This window comes from Hyla sarda, chromosome 7 (assembly GCF_029499605.1).
Source record: "Hyla sarda isolate aHylSar1 chromosome 7, aHylSar1.hap1, whole genome shotgun sequence".
In the NCBI taxonomy this organism is placed as follows: domain Eukaryota; kingdom Metazoa; phylum Chordata; class Amphibia; order Anura; family Hylidae; genus Hyla; species Hyla sarda.
The window spans coordinates 220820360-220841102 of NC_079195.1; the positions used below are offsets into that span (position 1 = coordinate 220820360).

The following is a 20743-nucleotide window of genomic DNA, read 5'->3' on the forward strand; positions in this document are numbered from 1 at the left end:
TTGTAGCAAAACACAAGGTTGTATGTTTAGTAAACAAGGATCTTCCCATTCATTGGCAGCAGGTACAGATGCTGAAAATTATTAATACAACACAAAGTATATTGTGAAGCTGGGAAACTTTTGATTACGAAATGATTAAAAAGAACCTGTCCGGATAAAACGCAGTCCCAGCTGCAGGCGCCATATGTTACAGCGGGAGGAGCTGAGCGGATTGATGAGTATTTTTGTGGGAAAAGAATCATCTCTTTTCTATGCCCCTTGGCCTTTTTGTCCGATCGCCCACATACATGCACTCTTGGATTGATTGAGCGTGCATATGTTTTTAATGTAGAGACAAGGAGTTATCTGTTGAAAGGCTCCTTCTGCAGTGGCTTATGGGACATACAACGGGACTGGACAGGTAAAATTCAAAGGCCACATCTTCATCACCCCCTTACTGATCCCGAGTAACATCCTGTATTATACTCCAGAACTGTACTCACTATTCTGCTGGTGAGGTCACTGTGTACATACATTACATTACTTATCCTGTACTGATCCTGAGTTATATAATGTATTATACTCCAGAGCTGTACTCACTATTCTGCTGGTGAGGTCACTGTGCACATACATTACATTACTTATCCTGTACTGATCCTGAGTTATATCCTGTATTATACTCCAGAGCTGTACTCACTATTCTGCTGGTGAGGTCACTGTGTACATACATTACATTACTTATCCTGTACTGATCCTGAGTTATATCCTGCATTATACTCCAGAGCTGTACTCACTATTCTGCTAGTTCACTGTGTACATACATTACATTACTTATCCTGTACTGATCCTGAGTTATATAATGTATTATACTCCAGAGCTGTACTCACTATTCTGCTGGTGAGGTCACTGTGCACATACATTACATTACTTATCTTGTACTGATCCTGAGTTATATCCTGCACTATACTCCAGAGCTGTACTCACTATTCTGCTAGGTCACTGTGTACATACATTACATTACTTATCCTGTACTGATCCTGAGTTATATCCTGTATTATACTCCAAAGCTGTACTCACTATTCTGCGGGTGAGGTCACTGTGTACATAGATTACATTACTTATCCTGTACTGATCCTGAGTTATATAATGTATTATACTCCAGAGCTGTACTCACTATTAGTGTTGAGCGGCATAGGCCATATTCGAATTCGCGAATATTCGCGAATATATGGACGAATATTCGTCATATATTCGCGAATATTCGCATATTCGTCATATTCTCGTTTTATTTTCGCATTTGCGAATATTCGCGTATACGAAAATTAACATATGTGAATATTCGCATATGCGAACATTAGCATATGCTAATTTTCGCATATGCGAATTGTCGCACGACAGTCTCACACAGTAGTATTACAGCCTTCTTTACACCACACAAGCTGGAAGCAGAGAGGGGTGATCACTGTGATGTGTACTGTGAAAAAAAAAAAAAAAAAAAAAACGAATATTCGTAATTACGAATATATAGCGCTATATTCGCGAAATTCGCGAATTCGCGAATATGCGATATTCGCGAATAATATTCGAATTGCGAATATTCGTGAGCAACACTACTCACTATTCTGCTGGTGAGGTCACTGTGCACATACATTACATTACTTATCCTGTACTGATCCTGAGTTATATCCTGTATTATACTCCAGAGCTGTACTCACTATTCTGCTAGGTCACTGTGTACATACATTACATTACTTATCCTGTACTGATCCTGAGTTATATCCTGTATTATACTCCAGAGCTGTACTCACTATTCTGCTGGAGAGGTCACTGTGTACATACATTACATTACTTATCCTGTACTGATCCTGAGTTATATCCTGTATTATACTCCAGAGCTGTACTCACTATTCTGCTGGTGGGGTCACTGTGTACATACATTACATTACTTGTCCCGTACTGATCCTGAGTTATATCCTGTATTATACTCCAGAGCTGTACTCACTATTCTGCTGGTGAGGTCACTGTGTACATACATTACATTACTTATCCTGTACTGATCCTGAGTTATATCCTGTATTATACTCAAGAGCTGTACTCGCTATTCTGCTGGTGAGGTCACTGTGTACATACATTACATTACTTATCCTGTACTGATCCTGAGTTATATCCTGTATTATACTCCAGAGTTGCACTCACTATTCTGCTGGTGAGGTCACTGTGTACATACATTACATTACTTATCCTGTACTGATCCTGAGTTATATCCTGTATTATACTCCAGAGCTGTACTCACTATTCTGCTGGTGAGGTCATTGTGTATATAAATTACATTACTTATCCTGTACTGATCCTGAGTTATATCCTGTATTATATCCCAGAGCTGTACTCACTATTCTGCTGGTGAGGTCATTGTGTATATAAATTACATTACTTATCCTGTACTGATCCTGAGTTATATCCTGTATAATACTCCAGAGCTGCACTCACTATTCTGCTGGTGAGGTCACTGTGTACATACATTACATTACTTATCCTGTACTGATCCTGAGTTATATCCTGTATTATACCCCAGAGCTGTACTCACTATTCTGCTGGTGAGGTCACTGTGTACATACATTACATTACTTATCCTGTACTGATCCTGAGTTATATCCTGTATTATACCCCAGAGCTGTACTCACTATTCTGCTGGTGAGATCACTGTGTACATACATTACATTACTTATCCTGTACTGATCCTGATTATATCCTGTATTATACTCCAGAGCTGTACTCACTATTCTGCTGGTGAGGTCGCTGTGTACATACATTACTGTCACGATTCCGGCTGGCAGGTAGTGGATCCTCTGTGCCAGAGAGGGATTGGCGTGGACCGTGCTAGTGGACCGGTTCTAAGCCACTACTGGTTTTCACCAGAGCCCGCCGCAAAGCGGGATGGTCTTGCTGCGGCGGTAGTGACCAGGTCGTATCCACTAGCAACGGCTCACCTCTCTGGCTGCTGAAGATAGGCGCGGTACAAGGGAGTAGGCAAAAGCAAGGTCGGACGTAGCAGAAGGTCGGGGCAGGCAGCAAGGATCGTAGTCAGGGGCAACGGCAGAAGGTCTGGAAACACAGGCAAGGAACACACAAGGAACGCTTTCACTGGCACTAAGGCAACAAGATCCGGCAAGGGAGTGCAGGGGAAGTGAGGTGATATAGGGAAGTGCACAGGTGAACACACTAATTGGAACCACTGCGCCAATCAGCGGCGCAGTGGCCCTTTAAATCGCAGAGACCCGGCGCGCGCGCGCCCTAGGGAGCGGGGCCGCGCGCGCCGGGACAGAACAGACGGAGAGCGAGTCAGGTAGGGGAGCCGGGGTGCGCATCGCGAGCGGGCGCTACCCGCATCGCGAATCGCATCCCGGCTGGCAGCGGAATCGCAGCGCCCCGGGTCAGAGGACGTGACCGGAGCGCTGCCGCGGGGAGAGTGAAGCGAGCGCTCCGGGGAGGAGCGGGGACCCGGAGCGCTCGGCGTAACAGTACCCCCCCCCTTGGGTCTCCCCCTCTTCTTAGAGCCTGAGAACCTGAGGAGCAGACTTTTGTCTAGGATGTTGTCCTCAGGTTCCCAGGATCTCTCTTCAGGACCACAACCCTCCCAGTCCACTAAAAAAAATTTTTTCCCTCTGACCTTTTTGGCAGCTAAAATTTCTTTGACCGAGAAGATGTCCGAGGAGCCGGAAACAGGAGTGGGAGGAACAGATTTGGGAGAAAAACGGTTGAGGATGAGTGGTTTGAGAAGAGAGACGTGAAAGGCATTAGGGATACGAAGAGAGGGAGGAAGAAGAAGTTTATAAGAGACAGGATTAATTTGACACAAAATTTTGAAAGGACCAAGATAGCGTGGTCCCAACTTGTAGCTAGGGACACGGAAGCGGACATATTTAGCGGAGAGCCATACCTTGTCTCCAGGGGAAAAAACGGGGGGAGCTCTTCTTTTCTTATCCGCGAACTTCTTCATGCGTGATGAAGCCTGTAAGAGAGAATTTTGGGTCTCTCTCCATATGATGGAAAGGTCACGAGAAATTTCATCCACAGCGGGCAGACCAGAGGGCAAGGGAGTAGGGAGGGGGGGAAGAGGGTGACGGCCGTACACCACGAAAAATGGGGATTTGGAGGAAGACTCAGAGACCCTGAAGTTATACGAGAATTCGGCCCATGGGAGGAGATCTGCCCAGTCATCCTGGCGGGAGGAAACAAAATGTCGCAAATAATCACCCAAGATCTGGTTAATCCTTTCTACTTGTCCATTGGACTGGGGATGATATGCAGAAGAAAAATTTAATTTAATCTTGAGTTGTTTACAGAGAGCCCTCCAGAATTTAGACACGAATTGGACGCCTCTATCCGAGACAATCTGCGTAGGCAACCCGTGAAGACGAAAAATGTGTACAAAAAATTGTTTAGCCAACTGAGGCGCAGAAGGAAGACCAGGAAGAGGGATGAAATGTGCCATTTTGGAGAATCGATCAACGACCACCCAAATAACAGTGTTGCCACGGGAAGGGGGTAAATCAGTAATAAAATCCATACCAATCAGAGACCAAGGCTGTTCGGGGACAGGCAGAGGATGAAGAAAACCAGCGGGCTTCTGGCGAGGAGTCTTATCCCGGGCACAGATAGTGCAGGCTCGCACAAAGTCCCCAACATCCGTCTCCAGAGTCGGCCACCAATAGAAGCGGGAGATGAGTTGCACAGATTTCTTGATACCCGCATGACCTGCGAGATGGGAGGAGTGACCCCATTTGAGGATTCTGAGGCGTTGGCGAGGAGAAACAAAGGTCTTTCCTGGAGGAGTCTGCCTGATGGAGGCAGGAGAAGTGGAGATCAGGCAGTCAGGTGGAATGATGTGTTGCGGAGAGAGTTCAACTTCTGAGGCATCCGAGGAACGAGAGAGAGCATCGGCCCTAATGTTCTTATCGGCAGGACGAAAGTGAATCTCAAAATTAAATCGGGCAAAGAACAGAGACCACCGGGCCTGGCGAGGATTCAGCCGTTGGGCAGACTGGAGGTAGGAGAGGTTCTTGTGGTCGGTGTAGATAATAACAGGAGAACTTGATCCCTCCAGCAGATGCCTCCATTCCTCAAGTGCTAATTTAATGGCTAGAAGCTCTCGATCCCCGATGGAGTAGTTCCTCTCCGCTGGAGAGAAGGTCCTAGAGAAAAAACCACAAGTGACAGCATGCCCGGAAGAATTTTTTGTAGAAGAACAGCTCCAGCTCCCACTGAGGAGGCATCAACCTCCAATAGGAAGGGTTTGGAAGGGTCAGGTCTGGAGAGGACGGGAGCCGAAGAAAAGGCAGACTTGAGTCGTTTAAAGGCGTCTTCTGCTTGAGGAGGCCAGGACTTGGGATCAGCATTTTTTTTGGTTAAAGCCACGATAGGAGCCACAATGGTAGAAAAATGTGGAATAAATTGCCTGTAATAATTGGCGAACCCCAAAAAGCGTTGGATAGCACGGAGTCCGGAGGGGCGTGGCCAATCTAAGACGGCAGAGAGTTTGTCTGGATCCATCTGTAGTCCCTGGCCAGAGACCAAATATCCTAGAAAAGGAAGAGATTGGCATTCAAACAGACATTTCTCAATTTTGGCATAGAGTTGGTTGTCACGAAGTCTCTGAAGAACCATACGGACATGCTGGCGGTGTTCTTCTAGATTGGCAGAAAAAATTAGGATATCGTCCAGATATACAACAACACAGGAGTATAACAGATCACGAAAAATTTCATTGACAAAGTCTTGGAAGACGGCAGGGGCGTTGCACAGTCCAAAGGGCATGACCAGATACTCAAAGTGTCCATCTCTGGTGTTAAATGCCGTTTTCCACTCGTCCCCCTCTCTGATGCGGATGAGGTTATAGGCGCCTCTTAAGTCCAATTTAGTGAAGATGTGGGCACCTTGGAGGCGATCAAAGAGTTCAGAGATGAGGGGTAAGGGGTAGCGGTTCTTAACCGTGATTTTATTAAGACCGCGGTAGTCAATGCAAGGACGTAGGGAGCCATCTTTTTTGGACACAAAGAAAAATCCGGCTCCGGCAGGAGAGGAGGATTTACGGATAAAGCCCTTTTTTAGATTCTCCTGGACGTATTCGGACATGGCAAGAGTCTCTGGGGCAGAGAGAGGATAAATTCTGCCCCGGGGTGGAGTAGTGCCCGGGAGGAGGTCGATAGGGCAATCATAAGGCCTGTGAGGAGGTAGAGTCTCAGCTTGTTTTTTGCAGAAAACATCCGCGAAGTCCATATAGGCCTTAGGGAGACCGGTTACTGGAGGAACCACAGAGTTACGGCAAGGGTTACTGGGAACCGGTTTTAGACAGTTCTTGGAACAAGAGGACCCCCAACTCTTGATCTCCCCAGTGGACCAATCCAGGGTAGGGGAATGAAGTTGAAGCCAGGGAAGTCCAAGGAGAATTTCCGAGGTACAATTGGGGAGGACCAAAAGTTCAATCCTCTCATGATGAGATCCGATGCTCATAAGAAGGGGCTCCGTGCGGAAACGTATGGTACAGTCCAATCTTTCATTATTTACACAATTGATGTAGAGGGGTCTGGCGAGACTGGTCACCGGGATGTTGAACCTGTTGACGAGAGAGGCCAAAATAAAATTTCCTGCAGATCCAGAGTCCAAGAAGGCCACTGTAGAGAAGGAGAAGGCAGAGGCAGACATCCGCACAGGCACAGTAAGACGTGGAGAAGCAGAGTAGACATCAAGGACTGTCTCACCTTTGTGCGGAGTCAGCGTATGTCTTTCCAGGCAGGGAGGACGGATAGGACAATCTCTCAGGAAGTGTTCGGTACTAGCACAGTACAGGCAGAGGTTCTCCATACGGCGTCGTGTCCTCTCTTGAGGTGTCAGGCGAGACCGGTCGACCTGCATAGCCTCCACGGCGGGAGGCACAGGAACAGATTGCAGGGGACCAGAGGAGAGAGGAGCCGAGGAGAAGAAACGCCTCGTGCGAACAGAGTCCATATCTTGGCGGAGTTCCTGACGCCTTTCGGAAAAACGCATGTCAATGCGAGTGGCTAGGTGAATAAGTTCATGTAGATTAGCAGGAATTTCTCGTGCGGCCAGAACATCTTTAATGTTGCTGGATAGGCCTTTTTTGAAGGTCGCGCAGAGGGCCTCATTATTCCAGGACAATTCTGAAGCAAGAGTACGGAATTGTACGGCATACTCGCCAACGGAAGAATTACCCTGGACCAGGTTCAACAGGGCAGTCTCAGCAGAAGAGGCTCGGGCAGGTTCCTCAAAGACACTTCGGATTTCCGAGAAGAAGGAGTGTACAGAGGCAGTGACGGGGTCATTGCGGTCCCAGAGCGGTGTGGCCCATGACAGGGCTTTTCCGGACAGAAGGCTGACTACGAAAGCCACCTTAGACCTTTCAGTGGGAAACAGGTCCGACATCATCTCCAGATGCAGGGAACATTGGGAAAGAAAGCCACGGCAAAACTTAGAGTCCCCATCAAATTTATCCGGCAAGAATAAGCGTATCCCAGGAGCGGCCACTCGCTGCGGAGGAGGTGCAGGAGCTGGCGGAGGAGATGACTGCTGAAGCTGTGGTAGTAACTGTTGTAGCATAACGGTCAGTTGAGACAGCTGTTGGCCTTGTTGCGCTATCTGTTGTGACTGCTGGGCGACCACCGTGGTGAGGTCAGCGACAACTGGCAGAGGAACTTCAGCGGGATCCATGGCCGGATCTACTGTCACGATGCCGGCTGGCAGGTAGTGGATCCTCTGTGCCAGAGAGGGATTGGCGTGGACCGTGCTAGTGGACCGGTTCTAAGCCACTACTGGTTTTCACCAGAGCCCGCCGCAAAGCGGGATGGTCTTGCTGCGGCGGTAGTGACCAGGTCGTATCCACTAGCAACGGCTCACCTCTCTGGCTGCTGAAGATAGGCGCGGTACAAGGGAGTAGGCAAAAGCAAGGTCGGACGTAGCAGAAGGTCGGGGCAGGCAGCAAGGATCGTAGTCAGGGGCAACGGCAGAAGGTCTGGAAACACAGGCAAGGAACACACAAGGAACGCTTTCACTGGCACTAAGGCAACAAGATCCGGCAAGGGAGTGCAGGGGAAGTGAGGTGATATAGGGAAGTGCACAGGTGAACACACTAATTGGAACCACTGCGCCAATCAGCGGCGCAGTGGCCCTTTAAATCGCAGAGACCCGGCGCGCGCGCGCCCTAGGGAGCGGGGCCGCGCGCGCCGGGACAGAACAGACGGAGAGCGAGTCAGGTAGGGGAGCCGGGGTGCGCATCGCGAGCGGGCGCTACCCGCATCGCGAATCGCATCCCGGCTGGCAGCGGAATCGCAGCGCCCCGGGTCAGAGGACGTGACCGGAGCGCTGCCGCGGGGAGAGTGAAGCGAGCGCTCCGGGGAGGAGCGGGGACCCGGAGCGCTCGGCGTAACAATTACATTACTTATCCTGTACTGATCCTGAGTTATATCCTGTATAATACTCCAGAGCTGTACTCACTATTCTGCTGGTGAGGTCACTGTGTACATACATTACATTACTTATCCTGTACTGATCCTGAGGTATATCCTGTATTATCCAGAGCTGCACTCACTATTCTGATGACCATCGCTGCGTCTCTGGAATATTAATCAGGATATTTTTGGTACTATAAGGAGTGGGGGCCGCCAATTCCATCTTACTTATTAAATGTTAGATTCGTTTTGCTGTCACAATAGAGTTGGTGCCCGAACAGGCGTCAGATCCATTGTCACAGCTGTTATCAACTAAAACTGAAGGAATATAAAGGCGTCTTGAGATACACAGATCAATATATACTCAGACTTAGAGAAATGAACTGAGGCTCAAATCAACCTCATAATTAAAACATAATAAACCAAACGCTCTATGGAACAGAAGTGAGCGCTGCTGGGGGAGGGGCCACATCACTTAGAAGGGGGACGCTTTGTACCTTTCATTTAGGTTTCATTACCTAGATTTCTGTCAATATAAGAGAAATAATTATTTAGTTTTTTAAATGTTGTAGCTATTTTTTATTTTGTAAAGGCGGCCATATTGGAGACACACACTTTCTTTCTATGTTTTGTATGAACAGTGCAGAAGAATGTATGTGCTTTATGGCTGCTGCAATTAATGGAGGTCAACTGACATACATAATAATAATAATGAGATTATTCTGCTGACCCCTCCCTCTAATAATGAGATGACTCTGCTGACCCCATCCTCTAATAATGAGATGACTCTGCTGACCCCATCCTCTAACAATAATGACTCTGCTGACTCCGCCTCTAATAATACTGAGATGACTCTACTGACCCCTCCCTCTAATAATGAGATGACTATGCTGACCCCTCCCTCTAATAATGAGATGACTCTACTGACCCCTACCTCTAATAATAATGAAATGACTCTACTGACCCCTCCCTCTAATAATGAGATGACTACTGACCCCTCCCTCTAATAATGAGATGACTCTACTGACCCCTACCTCTAATAATAATGAAATTACTCTACTGACCCCTCCCTCTAATAATGAGATGACTCTGCTGACCCCTCCCTCTAATAATGAGATGACTCTGCTGACCCCTCCCTCTAATAATGAGATGACTCTGCTGACCCCTCCCTCTAAAAATGAGATGACTCTGCTGACCCCTCCCTCTAATAATGAGATGGCTCTGCTGACCCCTCCCTCTAATAATGAGATGGCTCTGCTGACCCCTCCCTCTAATAATGAGATTACTCTGCTGACCCCTCCCTCTAATAATGAGATGACTCTACTGACCCCTACCTCTAATAATAATGAAATGACTCTACTGACCCCTCCCTCTAATAATGAGATGACTCTGCTGACCCCTCCCTCTAATAATGAGATGACTCTGCTGACCCCTCCCTCTAATAATGAGATGACTATGCTGACCCCTCCCTCTAAAAATGAGATGACTCTGCTGACCCCTCCCTCTAATAATGAGATGACTCTGCTGACCCCATCCTCTAATAATGAGATGACTCTGCTGACCCCTCCCTCTAATAATGAGATGACTCTGCTGACCCCTCCCTCTAATAATGAGATGACTCTGCTCTCTTGTTCCTACTCTTTAAATTAAAAGTCATAACTCTGCTGACTGGCCCAGTCTGCACAGTAAAGCTAAAAAGTGAGATGCTAGAATGTATGAGCTCCAATAGCGGCTGTAAGATAAAATGTTGGAAATGGGTGACCCAGCGTGTAAAAATAGATGGGCCATCAATGTAAGATCGATGGGGATTCGGCTCACAGCGATGCACAGAACTGTCGCTTTGCCACCATCACTTTCCGTACACTATTGCTACTGAAAGTACGGCGATGGAGGACAAGCCATCAATTTTTTTCAGGCTGGGTAACAAGTTAAAGTTTAATTATTAATAAAGCTAGTGATAAAAAATAAAATAAATTAATTAATTAAAAGAAATAATAATAAAATAAATAAAATAGCAATAATATTACAATAAATTAATAAGAATAACATAATAATAATGTTAATCATAATAATTATTATTATGTATATATATCTATCTATCTATCTATCTATCTATCTATATATATATATATATATATTTATATGTTTATACATATATATATATATATATATATATATATATATATATATATAAATATATATATATATATCATATGAAAACCTAATTGAAGCAACATGTAATTTTCTGATGAAGTTTCAGCTCTGTCAACTACTGGAGAGGATTTATGTTCTGGTTTTATAGCCTTTAAAAAACAGTGAAGAGTCATTGAAGATTGATGCAATTACAATTACCAGCAATTTCAAGGCTTAAATTATTTTTCCAGATGCCGCAAAAAGCTTATTTTAAGTAATCTGTGCAGTTTATTAGGCAATAAAGAAGATCGATCAATATTGGCTGGATAGGAGGGAGCCGGGGAGGAATCACGGTAATTGTGTCAGGCGAAGACACAGCAGTGGTCTCCAAACTGTGGCCCTCCAGATGTTGCAAAACTACAACTTCCAGCATGCCCGGACAGTCGTTGGCTGTCCGAGCATGCTGGGAGTTGTAGTTTTGCAACATCTGGAGGGCCGCAGTTTGGAGACCACTGATCTATAGGACATCATTTGCAGATGTCCTGAACACCCTAAAACTTATATATACACACATTAAAGGGGTGCTCCAGTGAAAAAAAAAAAATTTTCAATCAACTGGTGCCAGAAAGTTAAACAGATTTGTAAATTACTTGTATTACATTTGTTTAATCCTTCCAGTACTTATCAGCTGCTGTATGCTCCACAGGAAGTTCTTTTTTTTTTAAATGTCCTTTCTGTCTGTCCACAGTGCTCTCTGCTGACACCTCTGTCTGTGTCAGGAACTGTCCAGAGTAGGAGAGGTTTACTATGGGGATTTGCTCCTACTCTGGACAGTTCCTGACATGGGCAGAGGTGTCAGCAGAGAGCACTGTGGTCAGACAGAAAAGAAATTCAAAAAGAAAAGAACTTTCTCTGGAACATACAGCAGCTGATAAGTACTGGAAGGATTAAGATTTTTAAATTGTTGCAAAATGAAAAAAGTTCTGCAACTTTCCAATATACTTTGAGTTTCAACTCCTAACCATTTTAATACCTCTGCTTGTCATCAGTGAATGAAGGATAAAAACTTGTCTTAATGATGTCCAACAGGCACAACGCCTAGAAAAAAATCAGAAGGGAGAAATGAAGCTACAACTTTGCATTCCCTTTATTCTCAGACTGAGTTGGACAACCACTCATCTTAAATGGACACTGTCAGAATGAAAAACTTTTTATATGTTGTTCATCTTGGTAAAACATTAACATTTACAGAGGAAATTCTTTTCATCTTGGAACACAGAGCTCTCTGCTGACAACATGACCACAGTGCTCTCTGCTGACATCTCTGTCCATTTTAAGAACTGTCCAGAGTAGGAGAAAATACCCATAGAAAACATATGCTGCTCTGGACAGTTCCTAAAATGGACAGAGATGTCAGAAGAGAGCACTGTGCTCGTGATGTCAGCAGAGAGCTCTGTGTTCCAAAAAGAAAAAGAATTTCCTCTGTAGTATTCAGCAGCTAATAAGTACTGGAAGGTTTAAGATTTTTAATAGAATTAATTTACAAATCTGTTTAGCTTTCTGGCAACAGTTGATTTAAAAAAAAAAAAGTTTTCCACCGGAGTACCCCTTTAAATACCAAAACTGGGCTCATAAAAAGAGAACATAAAATATGGCGGCTGAATTGTTGGTCGTCTTTTTTATTTCTCTTCCTTAGTTTTGAATGCGGCGCAGTCCATTTAATATTGTGATACAATCGTGTTTTCTACGTGGAGATGATGGAAAATAAATGACATTTCTCCTGCATCCCGGTATGTTTGAACTTGCCATTATTTTGTCTAAGATTTCATGGCCAAATGAAAATAAATAAATAAATAGAAAAGAACAGAAAAGAAAAAAAAATCTTCAAAGCCTAAAAAATTCCACTCGGGAGAATAGAGATCTTCATAAAAATGCATAAAACATCAAGAAGCGAAACAATCAGGACCGGCGATGAGCGTTACCAGTCGTAGAGGAAACGCTGATTTGTATGCAGTGTCATGTCATGTTTATACGGAAAAAAACGACATACAAATTACAAAAATTCACCGCAGTTTGGATATTAGATTTTTTTTAGGCTTAAAGGGGTACTTTGGTGGAAAACAATTTTTTTTTTTTTAAATCAACTGGCTCCGGAAAGTTATACAGATTTGTAAAATACTTGTATATAAAAAAAATCTTAATCTTTCCAGTACTTATCATCTGCTTTATGCTCCAGAGGAAGTTGTGTAGTTCTTTCCAGTCTAACCACAGTGCTCTCTGCTGACACCTCTGTCCGTGTCAGGAACTGTCCAAAGTAGGAGCAATGGGGAATAGCAAACCTATCCTGCTCTGGACAGTTCCTGACACGGACACAGGTGTCAGCAGAGAGCACTGTGGTCAGACTGGAAAGAACTACCTTCTCTGGGAATATACAGCAGCTGATAAGTACTGGAAGGATTAAGATTTTTAAATAAAAATTATTTACAAATCTGTATAACTTTCTGGCACCAGTTGATTTGAAAAAACAATGTTTTCCACCGGAGTACCCCTTTAAGTCCCAGTGACTTGCGGAGGAGCAGATGACCCGTCGGCGCCCTGATAATTCCGGCTATGGACGATCTCCTTTCCCGCGCCAGGTAATGACTGTGCAGAATGCGCGCTGTATTTTATTAGGCGGAGAGGAGGTCACCTTGGTGGTGGGTGTCACGTCTCGTAGTCGTTTTATTTTATCCTTTCCGGCTGTGACTTGAATTCGGAATAGACTGCGGCTTACAGGTTTGATGGCCTGAAGGCAACAAGGTAGCCATCACTCTTTATCTTTATGGGAGGAGGACTGGACTTTGGGGAGGAATTTCGTAGGTCCCCGGAGGAGCGTTATGCCGAGTTATCCATCTGCTACGTTACCGGACATGTGCCAGAAGTTCCCGCCGATTCCTTTGATGATAGAGTCGACAGAATGAAGAGTTGGCGAGGGATCTCGTAGATGATGTGTCGCCAGAACAGATGGTTCCATAAAAGCCTACTGAAAAGTTCGGTCATTGTACGGTTCTAGACCGGAGCTAGAGCTAACTTTTCCTTAAAGGGGTACTCCGCTGCTAGACATCTTATCCCCTATCCAAAAGGTTAGGGGATAAGATGTCTGATCGCGGGGATCCCGCTGCTGGTGCCCCCTGCGTTCTCCTGCAGCACCCGACGTTCTAAACCAACTGCAGCAGTGGTCGTGATGTCATGGCCACCCCCCTCCATTCATGTCTATGGGAGGGGGCGTGTCGACCGACACGCCCCCTCCCATAGACATGAATGGGGGGGGGATGACGTGACTTCACAAGGGGCGTGGCTGTGACGTCACAATCACGGCCTCCAGCTCCGAGTGTTCTGAACAAATTGTTTAGAATGCTGGAGCACCGGAGTACCCCTTTAAACAGGTTTCTTATCTCTGTATAACAGGGGTTATCCATTGTTTAGAAACAAATAATAATATGATGCTGGGGGAGAATATAGAAAAACTTTATACTTACCTAGCCCCAGTCCCCCGCAGGTTCTGTTCCGTGCCGTTCGGTCACCTGATCTTCTCTCTTCTTCCTGCCTCCAAAACTAGGAAAAATCACAGCTTCCAGGATGTGAGCTCGATGCAGGACATGCTGGCTCAGCCAATCACTGGTCGCAGTGCTGTCCTTTCTCAGGCAGTGATTGGCTGAGCTGACAGGTCCTGCATCAAGCTCCCTGATTTGGAAGCAGGAAGAAGTAAGATAGAGGGACTGGGCAGAGGTGAACAGGAGATGCGGGAGGCCGCGGCTAGGCAAGTATAAGGTTTTTATTTTCTTCTAGTCCCAGCACCATTGTTTATTTTAAAACAGTGGATAACGCCTTTAAATATCCTGGCGAGGGCAGATTGGCTTGTTGGTGCCCCAACTGGCACTCAGAACCTTGGCTAATGCCCTACTAGACGACTACTGAAGGGCCAGCTAGAAGCCACTCAGAAGTCTTAATCATGAATTTTTTTAAGCAAGACCCGCTGATGCCAATGCCACCCTAAAATCAACCCAAATTCATGTGACCAAAGTAAATAGTTGCTACACTAGGGTCGCACAGAACCGACACAATGGTGCCACCACATCACTGTGCCAATATAGTAGCAACCGAAGAATAACACACACTCAAGTGTCTATATTATTGAGCCCTCTGAAAAGTATTAAAGGGGTACGCCGCCCCTAGACAAAGGATAGGGGATAAGATGTCTGATCACGGGGGTCCACGTGATCTCTGTGCAGCACCCGGCATTTGTTTAGAATGCTGGGTGTGGGCGGCGGGGTTGTGACATCACGGCCACGTCCCTCGTGACATTACAGCCACGCCCGCTCAATGCAAGTCTATGGGAGGGGGCGTGGCGGCTTCCACACTCCCTACCGTAGACTTGCATTGAGGGGACGTGGCCGTGATGTCCCGACCGCACCGCCGTGGCTGAAATCCACCCCATTTTCTGTGGAAACCTTACAAAATATGTTGGGTTTTTGTGAAAATGTTGGTAACACGCCTCTTTTCGGTGACCACGCCCCCTTTCCCCAACAGTCAGGCCCCTTTTTCGGGTTTTCTTAGCAAAGTGGAGAGTTAGTCAGGGTTTTTTCAATTCTGGTTCAAATTCTGGCGCACAACCCAACAAGACGTGTGGTTTGCAATAGTAAATGAGGGCCATTATGTTCCATCAATTTCCCGAACATATACTTTTTTTTTTTGCAGGACCCAAAGGTGTAGTCTAATACACCAAAAATAGTATACATGCAGGAAACGGGCCAACCAAAGTCACCAGGAGACTATCTCCGGTCCATCAAACTCAATGGGACACCGTAAGTACGTCCCCGTTGCATCTCAGGATGCTTTTTTTTTTTAAGGTTTTTCAATATATACCTCTGACACATACAAGTGATAGGTGATGTGAATGGGCCCCTACCTATATAATTCTGCATTTTAACATACAATAATGACAAATCAATGACAAAATGTAGATACTGCCAGATCAGCACCAATCCAAATAGAGGAGGCTACACATCCCCCATAAAACCAAACACTACATTAATATCTCCTGCTCTCCACTAACAAGAAGATACATATGAGCAGCCAATCAGAAGTCACTTAAATGGGTACTCCACTGCCCCAGCGTTCAAAACATTTTGTTCTGAACGCTGGGTGCGGGCTGTCGAGGTTGTGACTTTAAAGGGGTACTCCGGTGAAAACCTTTTTTCTCTTAAATCACCTGGTGGCAGAAAGTTAAACATATTTGTAAATTACTTCTATTAAAAAATCTTAATCCTTCCAGTACTTATTAGCTGCTGAATGCAACAGAGGAAATTCCTTTCTTTTTGGAACACTGATGACATCACGAGCACAGTGCTCTCTGCTGACATCTCTGTCCATTTCAGCAACCGTGCATAGCAGATGTATGCTAAGGGCAGCATGGTGGCTCAGTGGTTAGCACTGCTGCCTTGCAGTGCTGGGGACTTGGGTTCAAATCCCACTAAGGACAACAATAAATAAAGCGTTATTATTATTATTATAATAACGTCAGCAGAGAGAACTGTGCTTGTGATGTCATCAGAGAGAATTCCAAAAAGAAAAGAATTTCCTCTGCCACCAGTTGATTTAAAAGAAAAAAGGTTTTCACCGGAGTACCCCTTTAAGGCCACACCCCTCATGATGTCATGCCACACCCCTCAATGCAAGCCTATGGGATGGGGCGTGGCAGCCATAGGATAGGGGATAAGATGTCTGATCGTGGGGGAGCCCGCCGCTGGGACCTCCCGCGATCTCCAGGCAGCACCCGGCATTCTGTGCCGGGCTGCTGCTCCAATCTGGGAAACCTCTGTGCCTCCTCAATTCATGTCTACGGGAGGGAGCCTGATGGCTGTCACGCCCCCTCCTGTAGACATTAATTAAGGGGGTGTGGCATGACGCCACAAGGGGGCGTGGCGTGTCGTCATGTCTCCAATCCCGGAAACTCAGAGGTTTCCGAGATTGGAGCATCAGCCTGGCACAGAATGCCAGGTGCTGCACGGAGATTGCAGGGGGTCCCAGTGGTGGGCCCCACACCATCAGACATCTTTTCCCCTATCTTAGGATAGGGGATAAGATGTCTATGGCTGGAATACCCTTTAATGTCCATGTGATGGCAACAATTTGATTCCATAATATCTACAATATTTGACCATTTTCACAGAATTTCTTTACTTAGGTGGATAAAAAGTTGTCCGCCATTATGTAGATGTATGGTATAGGCATGAATGGAATTGTTGTTACCTTGGGTAATTCTTCTATTTGATTGGCATCCAGATAAAGTTCCTCCAATGTCCTTTCAAAGTTGAACACTTCCTTTGGCACCTGCTGAAGGCTGCAGTGGGAATAATCCAGAACCGATATTATCTCTTCTTCTCCTCGGAAACATCTGCACGGGACGAGCCGCCCGATGATCTTCCTCTTGGTCGTCATCTCCAGGCACTGCACTGAAAAGGAGGAAAAAAAAGCAACAATTGTTAACGCGCAGTCCACATTATGCTTCTGCTTTAAATAAACACTGTCCGTTTCAAAAACATTAACTTTTCTAATATACTTAATAAAAAATGTATCCCCTTTATATAGAAATCATGGCTTATAAAAAAAGCCCACTAGGGGTCCCCATACCATCCAGAACATAATCCTGTCCGGCTGCAGCATCATCTTTGTCCCAGCTGAAGCACAGGAAAGGACATAGTCCAGGAAGTGAGGGCGGGACTAGCACTCCTCTGTGCTCACTCCTGTCCTGTCTATCAGACTGCAGTCTGGAGGAAGGGGTTATAGAGTAGTCTGCAGTGATTAGATGAAGAGACACAGCACAGCAGACACAGGGAGGAAGTGAATGAATGGTGAGTGAGGGCGGCCTCAGTGCTTTCCTCAGACATGCCCCCTTCCTGAGCGGTAGATGCCAGAATGAGTGAGCAGCAGAACAGAGGGATTTGTACAGAAGCAAGACACATAAAAAGACATGTAAAGAATCTGCATGACCTAGTGAGCAACAAAAAGAAGCGTTATTTTTATCTGCGATATGACAAGTACGCTTTAATTCATGGGTTATTTTGTTCATTAGGACATTGATGGACATTGTCATTTGAAGAGGTCTTTCATTGCCATTAATAGTAGACATAGAGAGGCCCCCTACCCATTTATTTTCACCTTGGAAGCCTCAATAGGGACCATTCTTTGGGAACCAGTGATTGTTGTGACTGGTCCGAGATCTTATGTATCTAACAAATGACATATCCCACATGGGCAGTGGGCCTGTATCTGTACCACCTATGCAGAACACCCATGTCCACAGCCTGAATGTCTTCTATGGCTGGGGTACTGTATTCCATGAATAATGGGGTGACCAATAAACCAATGGGCCCCAATAACGTAATAATCTTACCTCCGACTGTTATAAATCCAAACCAATAACCCATAAACTATCCGTCATACCTGTGACCTGCTGTGTTGGTAGTCAACCATAACCTGAAGTTTCTAGATCAAGGGATTATTTAAATAAAAAAAAAGGGTCTATAGTTATTTCCCAAAAACAGCACAACTTTTAGTCCATGGACTATGTTTAATGCTGTTCATTCCCATGACTCGGCCCATGTAAGGAGCACGTCTGTAAATGTTGGCCATGCTATCACCCAATTACACCATTATAGGTCCGTAGTGGATCCAGCACATCAGCACATAACTTCCAAACTTCCATGATGAACAGAAGCCAAAGTAATGGGGCAATTGGGGCCTCTTCTGGGCACCGTAATGCAGATAATCTACAGAAACTTGAGTTGGAGGCCCGACACAGTCATCCTGCAGGGGGTCAGATGAGACCTCTACAGACAACCATGTCTAGTGCTGAAGAGGACTGATAGGTCTAATGAAGCCAACAACACAGGAGCGAGGTGAGACAGGGACATTACCGAACCCTACCTCAACCGTAACTTTACCTTCCACATTCGGTGGCACAGAATAACCGCTTGTGATTCAACCAGGTTGGTCACATTGATTCCTGAAAAGCAACCCTGCCTACTAATATACTTCAGCCATCACCTCACAAGTAGGCATATTTAACATTCACCACCATAGGGGAAAAAAAGGAGAAACAGCTCTTGAGGAACTGGCAACATTGGCCATACTGGTTCCCAACCAAATTTTCTATGAGAAATGACTAGGAAATAGCTTAAAGGGGTACTCCAGTGGAAAACATTTTTAAATCAACTGGTGCAAGAAAGTTAAACAGATTTGTAAATTATTTTTAATTAAAAATCTTAATCCTCCCAGTACTTATCAGCTGCTGTATGTTCCAGAGGAAGTTCTTTTCTTTTTGAATTTACTTTCTGTCTGACCACAGTGCTCTCTGCTGACACCTCTGTCCATTTTAGGAACTGTCCAGAGCAGGAGAAAATCCCTATTGCAAACCTATCCTGCTCTGGAGAGTTCCTGAGACAGACAGACAGAGATGTCAGCAGAGAGCACTGTGGTCAGACAGAAAGGAAATAAAAGAAAGAACTTCCTGTGGAGCATCCAGCAGCTGATAAGTACTGGAAGGGTACAAATCTGTTTAACTTTCTGGCACCAGTTGATTTAAAAAAAAAAAAAATATATATATATATATATATATATTTTTTTTTTTACCGGAGTACCCCTTTTATAGTATTCTGAAAGAAGAAGCTGTAAATCCAAGAAGGTCCTGTTTGCAGGTGTCTTAAGATGGCCATACACCAGAAACCAAACAATTAATTTGGCCAATGGCTATTCAACCCCGATTTGAGCCCTCATATGATTTTAGGGAAACCCCTAGGGCTTGGGTCTCCAAACTGTGAACCTCATGCCATTGCAAAACTCCAACTCCCAGCATGCCCGGACAGCCGCTGGCTGTCCGGGCATGCTGGAACTTGGAGTTTTGCAACACCTGGAGGTCCACAGTTTGGAGAACATTGACCCTGGAACAAAATTGGCAGGTTTGGCGTGTATAGGAAACCTAGCTGCTGACAGCCCGGAAAAGCAACGTCTGGTCACTCGTTTAATGCAGGGAACACATTGGCCATTGAAGTAGAAAGGTCTTCAATAGAGCCGTGGCTCTTCAGCCATCAAATTAAATCTCCCAGAATGCACTGACAGCTGCAAGGCATGCTGGGAGTTGTACCTTGCAGGTTTCAGACCTCCATTGGACAATGTCTCCCCACAGTGATGTTCCATTACATCAGACGAGCCGATTTCCAGCTTTCGGAACCGAACGTTTTCTCGCACCGTATCGTGACATTTCTTTCTTCTTTGCAATTCTTAAGAGCCAGATGCTGAACGCGAGGCGGTAGAAATTTACGGCATTCATCCCTCACCTGAAGCAATTACGGCGGTGTCTTAAGAGCTACTTTTTACTCAATTGTAATACGCTTGTGGAGTAGATGTTACGAATTAACATGACAGGATCGCAAACGCTCCCTTAGAAATGATGTAGGACTAATCATAGACACTTTGCCTAATGAAAATAGCCCTAGAGCACTCATCTGAACTGCTCGTACCTGCTGCACCACCGTGTCTCTGGTGATGTGTCGCAGAATAATTGCACGCCTGGAATAATGTAAGGAAAATCACCAGGATGATATCAATGGAAGCAGGTGCATGATCTATATTTACCTCCGGAGGGTTAAAGAGTATTGTGCCCTGTTATGTCAGCTCAGCGTTGAATAAAGATGGGCTATTCAAATAGCGTAAAAATGCTGGATATAATGTCATGTCTGTATGTATGTTGGTGTTTCTTTAATAGAAATCCTTGATTCACTTTCAGGTCCAGGTTAGAGAAAGAGTGCAACCTACAGCTTGCCCCATTGCCCCCTTTCTCTAGCTACTTGGAAGATATGCCCTAAACGCCGGTCCCAAACTGGGCAACGGTGCCAACACTGGACTAAGTAAGGGGCGTCAGAGTAGTCAGAATAGTAAGACAAACCAGGAAGGTAACACACGGGCAGATAAGATACAAAATCACAAAAGCAAAGAGAGTCACACCAAGCTATGGGTCAAATCTAGAAAGAGAAAGCAGCGTGGTACAAAATCAATAGGTAAAGGCAACGTCAGGGCACAGGCAAAAGTCGAGTCACAGGAGGAATGTACAGAATATGCACTGGGAACAA

General features: G+C 45.3%; 1 protein-coding gene and 1 long non-coding RNA gene across 8 annotated transcripts in view; one reads left to right on the plus strand and one right to left on the minus strand.

Annotated features, from left to right (window-relative positions):
- Positions 1 to 20743, minus strand: part of LRRC7 (leucine rich repeat containing 7) — a 262845-nt gene that overhangs the window by 150240 nt on the left and 91862 nt on the right. For all 7 annotated transcript variants that reach the window (XM_056532752.1, XM_056532755.1, XM_056532754.1 and 4 more), the window contains exon 3: positions 16866 to 17068. In XM_056532752.1, the coding sequence (XP_056388727.1) occupies positions 16866 to 17068 (203 nt within the window). The remainder of the gene's footprint in view (positions 1 to 16865; positions 17069 to 20743) is intronic.
- LOC130283364 (uncharacterized) lies at positions 161 to 17031 on the plus strand. Its single transcript, XR_008846673.1, has 3 exons — positions 161 to 400; positions 15312 to 15418; positions 16899 to 17031. It is a non-coding gene; the product is annotated as an uncharacterized LOC130283364 (long non-coding RNA).